The sequence below is a fragment of the Notolepis coatsorum genome (genome assembly GCF_963971535.1).
Source record: "Notolepis coatsorum genome assembly, chromosome: 4".
In the NCBI taxonomy this organism is placed as follows: Eukaryota; Metazoa; Chordata; class Actinopteri; order Aulopiformes; family Paralepididae; genus Notolepis; species Notolepis coatsorum.
Window position 1 is genome coordinate 118,084,063 of NC_140168.1, and position 5,000 is coordinate 118,089,062.

At 48.7% G+C, this 5,000-nt stretch overlaps 1 protein-coding gene across 1 annotated transcript in view; it reads left to right on the forward strand.

Moving 5' to 3' along the window:
• Nucleotides 1-5,000, forward strand: part of clcn3 (chloride channel 3) — a 170,014-nt gene that overhangs the window by 132,652 nt on the left and 32,362 nt on the right. The window contains 2 exon segments of the mRNA XM_084312301.1: nt 3,120-3,306; nt 4,288-4,686. Of these exon segments, the coding sequence (XP_084168427.1) occupies nt 3,120-3,306; nt 4,288-4,686 (586 nt within the window).

Genomic DNA, 5,000 nt, shown 5'->3' on the forward strand with positions numbered 1-5,000 from the left:
GGGGGGGGGGTTATACTGTAACTAGGATCAGGAGGGGGGGGTTATACTGTAACTAGGATCAGGAGGGGGTATACTGTAACTAGGATCAGGAGGGGGGGGGTTATACTGTAACTAGGATCAGGAGGGGGGGGGGTTATACTGTAACTAGGATCAGGAGGGGGGGGGGTTATACTGTAACTAGGATCAGGAGGGGGGGGGTTATACTGTAACTAGGATCAGGAGGGGGGGGGTTATACTGTAACTAGGATCAGGAGGGGGGGGGGTTATACTGTAACTAGGATCAGGAGGGGGGGGGGTTATACTGTAACTAGGATCAGGAGGGGGGGGGTTATACTGTAACTAGGATCAGGAGGGGGGGGGTTATACTGTAACTAGGATCAGGAGGGGGGGGGTTATACTGTAACTAGGATCAGGAGGGGGGGGGGTTATACTGTAACTAGGATCAGGAGGGGGGGGGGGGGGTTATACTGTAACTAGGATCAGGAGGGGGGGTTATACTGTAACTAGGATCAGGAGGGGGGGGGGGGGTTATACTGTAACTAGGATCAGGCTGCTGCTGTGGAATGATGATAACAGCTTGGTCAGCATCTTCAGGGAACCATGACAGAGACATTTACCAACACACCTCTCTTTAACTCAATGGCCGCCAACGAGTCAACTCGTTATAGCCCACCAATCTAATTCTGCCAACGAGTCAACTCGTTATAGCCCACCAATCTAATTCTGCCAACGAGTCAACTCGTTATAGCCCACCAATCTAATTCTGCCAACGAGTCAACTCGTTATAGCCCACCAATCTAATTCTGCCAACGAGTCAACTCGTTATAGCCCACCAATCTAATTCTGCCAACGAGTCAACTCGTTATAGCCCACCAATCTAATTCTGCCAACGAGTCAACTCGTTATAGCCCACCAATCTAATTCTGCCAACAACGAGTCAACTCGTTATAGCCCACCAATCTAATTCTGCCAACGAGTCAACTCGTTATAGCCCACCAATCTAATTCTGCCAACGAGTCAACTCGTTATAGCCCACCAATCTAATTCTGCCAACGAGTCAACTCGTTATAGCCCACCAATCTAATTCTGCCAACGAGTCAACTCGTTATAGCCCACCAATCTAATTCTGCCGCCAACGAGTCAACTCGTTATAGCCCACCAATCTAATTCTGCCAACAACGAGTCAACTCGTTATAGCCCACCAATCTAATTCTGCCAACAACGAGTCAACTCGTTATAGCCCACCAATCTAATTCTGCCAACGAGTCAACTCGTTATAGCCCACCAATCTAATTCTGCCAACAACGAGTCAACTCGTTATAGCCCACCAATCTAATTCTGCCAACGAGTCAACTCGTTATAGCCCACCAATCTAATTCTGCCAACAACGAGTCAACTCGTTATAGCCCACCAATCTAATTCTGCCAACGAGTCAACTCGTTATAGCCCACCAATCTAATTCTGCCAACAACGAGTCAACTCGTTATAGCCCACCAATCTAATTCTGCCAACAACGAGTCAACTCGTTATAGCCCACCAATCTAATCCTGCCAACGAGTCAACTCGTTATAGCCCACCAATCTAATTCTGCCAACAACGAGTATACTCGTTATTGGATCGTTATTTCTCTAATTAGCTATTTCCATTCATAAACATGCAGGCAGCTGTGTGTTATCACTGGGGATGGGTCTGAGATAGCAAAAGTCCAATACCGCCGCCTAACGCCTTGCGGCCGCTATTGCACTCCATTTGAAACTATGTGGCTTGTTGTCTGGGCCGAGCTGCGGCGTGGGGGCGGGGTCTAACTACTCCGGCAAGACAAGCTCTTATAACGATGCATCTACGAGGGTCCCCCCCCCCCCCCGTTCATGTGCAATGCTGGATAACGTTGGAAACACGATCGCGATCAGTATTTGGAATGGCGATCAGATCATTGGATTATTCTTTTTGCAGTACATCATAGACAAGGTAAGGACTATTATGCTATCAATCTTGCGTTGATCTGATCATTCTTTTCCCGCGATCGGAGCGTGTGTCTGTAATGTACTGTGTAGCGTATTCCGTTGGTGGCGATCGAAGCATAGAAACCCCCCCCCACCCTTTCATGCATGATGAAACATAATACCGATAATCTAGCGTTGATTTCAGATTGATTATTGATCCAGGCGAGAAATGGCACGATTTATAATGAAATGCAGTAAAACGCTGTTTGGCGTAGTTTCCTGGGATTACACAGAATCACTCTAAAACTATACTCATATTCACCACGGTATAAAACGGAAATGTATGGATGAAAAAATTATCTGTTTTTCTTGCATCTTGACCATAAGAAACTCTATGACAATCGACTATGTTATTAGATCCATAGCTATAATATTTAATATAGTTTTAGCACTGCAAACACCGGCATTTATCCCCATTGAACAAAGCGCTGGCACACACGGCCATACGCCCACAGCGACCTCTGGCGTCCAATGAGTTAATGCTTACATATGATAGATACACAGCCTTCACTCATCTCTCTCTCTCTCTCTCTCTCTCTCTCTCTCTCTCTCTCTCTCTCTCTCTCTCTCTCTCTCTCTCTCTCTGTGTTTCTGTCTCTCACCCCCCCCCCCTCTCTCAGTATATCTCCGTCTCTCTCTCTCTTAGTATCTCTCTGTCTCTCCCTCTCTTAGTATCTCTCCGTCTCTCCCTCTCTCCCCTTCTCTCTCAGTATTTCTGTCTCCCCCCTCTCCTCTCTCTCAGTATATCTGTGTGTCTATCTCTCAGTATATCTGTCTCTCTCTCTTTCTCTCTCTTATTATCTCTATGTCTCTCTCTCTTTCGATCATACATACACGCACACGCGTGCACACATCCACATAGCCTTCTCATAATCTGCACATCATATCTATAAGTCTGTACATCAAGGTACCACTTAGTTGTATCTACTCTCCTGTATAGATACTTTGTTAGCTCACCATTCTTTAGAGATCTAGGCTATAAGGACATTGCTATAGGTCTCTATGTTGCAATATGTCATTCTGTCAGTAAACTCTATCCTTAACGAAGACTCTGTTGTCTGACGTTCTCTTGAGACGACTCTTGTTAAAACCACCCCCCGTCCGTCCGTCTGCCAGGTCCCGTCAGGGCTGTTCATCCCCAGCATGGCCATCGGGGCGATAGCGGGCCGCATCGTGGGCATCGCCGTGGAACAGCTGGCCTACTACCACCACGACTGGTTCCTGTTCAGGGAGTGGTGTGAGGTCGGAGCGGACTGCATCACGCCCGGGCTCTACGCCATGGTGGGGGCCGCGGCCTGTCTGGGTGAGTCTCTGTCTGTCTGTCTGTCTGTCTGTCTGTCTGTCTGTCTGTCTGTCTGTCTGTCTGTCTGTCTGTCTGTCTGTCTGTCTGTCTGTCTGTCTGTCTGTCTGTCTGTCTGTCTGTCTGTCTGTCTGTCTGTCTGTCTGTCTGTCTGTCTGTCTGTCTGTCTGTCTGTCTGTCTGTCTGTCTGTCTGTCTGTCTGTCTGTCTGTCTGTCTGTCTGTCTGTCTGTCTGTCTGTCTGTCTGTCTGTCTGTCTGTCTGTCTGTCTGTCTGTCTGTCTGTCTGTCTGTCTGTCTGTCTGTCTGTCTGTCTGTCTGTCTGTCTGTCTGTCTGTCTGTCTGTCTGTCTGTCTGTCTGTCTGTCTGTCTGTCTGTCTGTCTGTCTGTCTGTCTGTCTGTCTGTCTGTCTGTCTGTCTGTCTGTCTGTCTGTCTGTCTGTCTGTCTGTTTGTTTGTTTACACTGTGTAACGCCAGCGTGTTAAGTGTTTGGCCAGTGAGTGGGTCCGTCACTCCGTCTGTTCACCATCACATTTGAGTTTCCATCCGTCTCTTTTTGTTGTTTGTCACGAGATGTCCGTCTTATTAACAACATAGTCCTAAAACTCACATCAGCACGCACGCAAGAGACGCGTATAGATTAGATTAAAATGTATGTATCGTCATCATGCAGCACAAGTACAGTACAACAAAAATAAGTGTGGCATCCAACCAGAGTGCAAATGTAGCAGTAAAGATAGATATAGTATGCAGATATGTAAAAGGGATTATATGGAGGTACGTACAGACAGATATATATATATATACATGTATATGGTAAGAATAAATATATATACGTTTCATATACAGCATTGTATATGAATAATGAGGGTTTCTGGTGTAATCATTTCAGAGTTCACCTGCCACTGTGGCCAAGGGATGAAACAATGTAATGCTCCTCCTCCCCCGTCCCCCGCTCCTCTCCTGTCCCCCGCTCCTCTCCCCCAGGCGGCGTGACCAGGATGACCGTCTCCCTGGTGGTCATCGTGTTCGAGCTGACCGGCGGCCTGGAGTACATCGTGCCGCTCATGGCCGCCGTCATGACCAGCAAGTGGGTGGGCGACGCGTTCGGCCGCTCGGGGATCTACGAGGCGCACATCCGCCTCAACGGCTACCCCTTCCTGGACGCCAAGGAGGAGTTCACGCACACCACGCTGGCCCGGGAGGTGATGCGTCCGCGCCGCAGCGACCCCCCGCTGGCCGTGCTCACGCAGGACGACCTGACGGTGGAGGAGCTGCAAGGGCTCATCAACGAGACCAGCTGCAACGGCTTCCCCGTCATCGTCTCCAAGGAGTCCCAGAGGCTGGTGGGCTTCGCGCTGCGCAGGGACATCAACATCGCCATCGGTGAGGCCGGGACCTCTCTGTGGAGCCGGTTTTAGTTATTTAGTTATTTTCAACGCAAGTTGGCTGGCTTCTTTTTATTGAGATAGTGGGAAAGCAGTGTTGTAGTAGTCGAGTCACTAAATCTCGAGGTCGAGTCTCGAGTCCCCGTTGCCCTAGTCCGAGTCCCAAGTCATCAAGGTTGAGTCCATTCCACTCTGGCAGTCAGAGAGCTGACGTACAAAAAAAAAAAAAAAAAGGTCTACATTAACTAATTCAGGGCCAACCACGAGATTAGTCAGGTTAACTCGCCATGCGTTGCGTGCCAAGACCTGAGA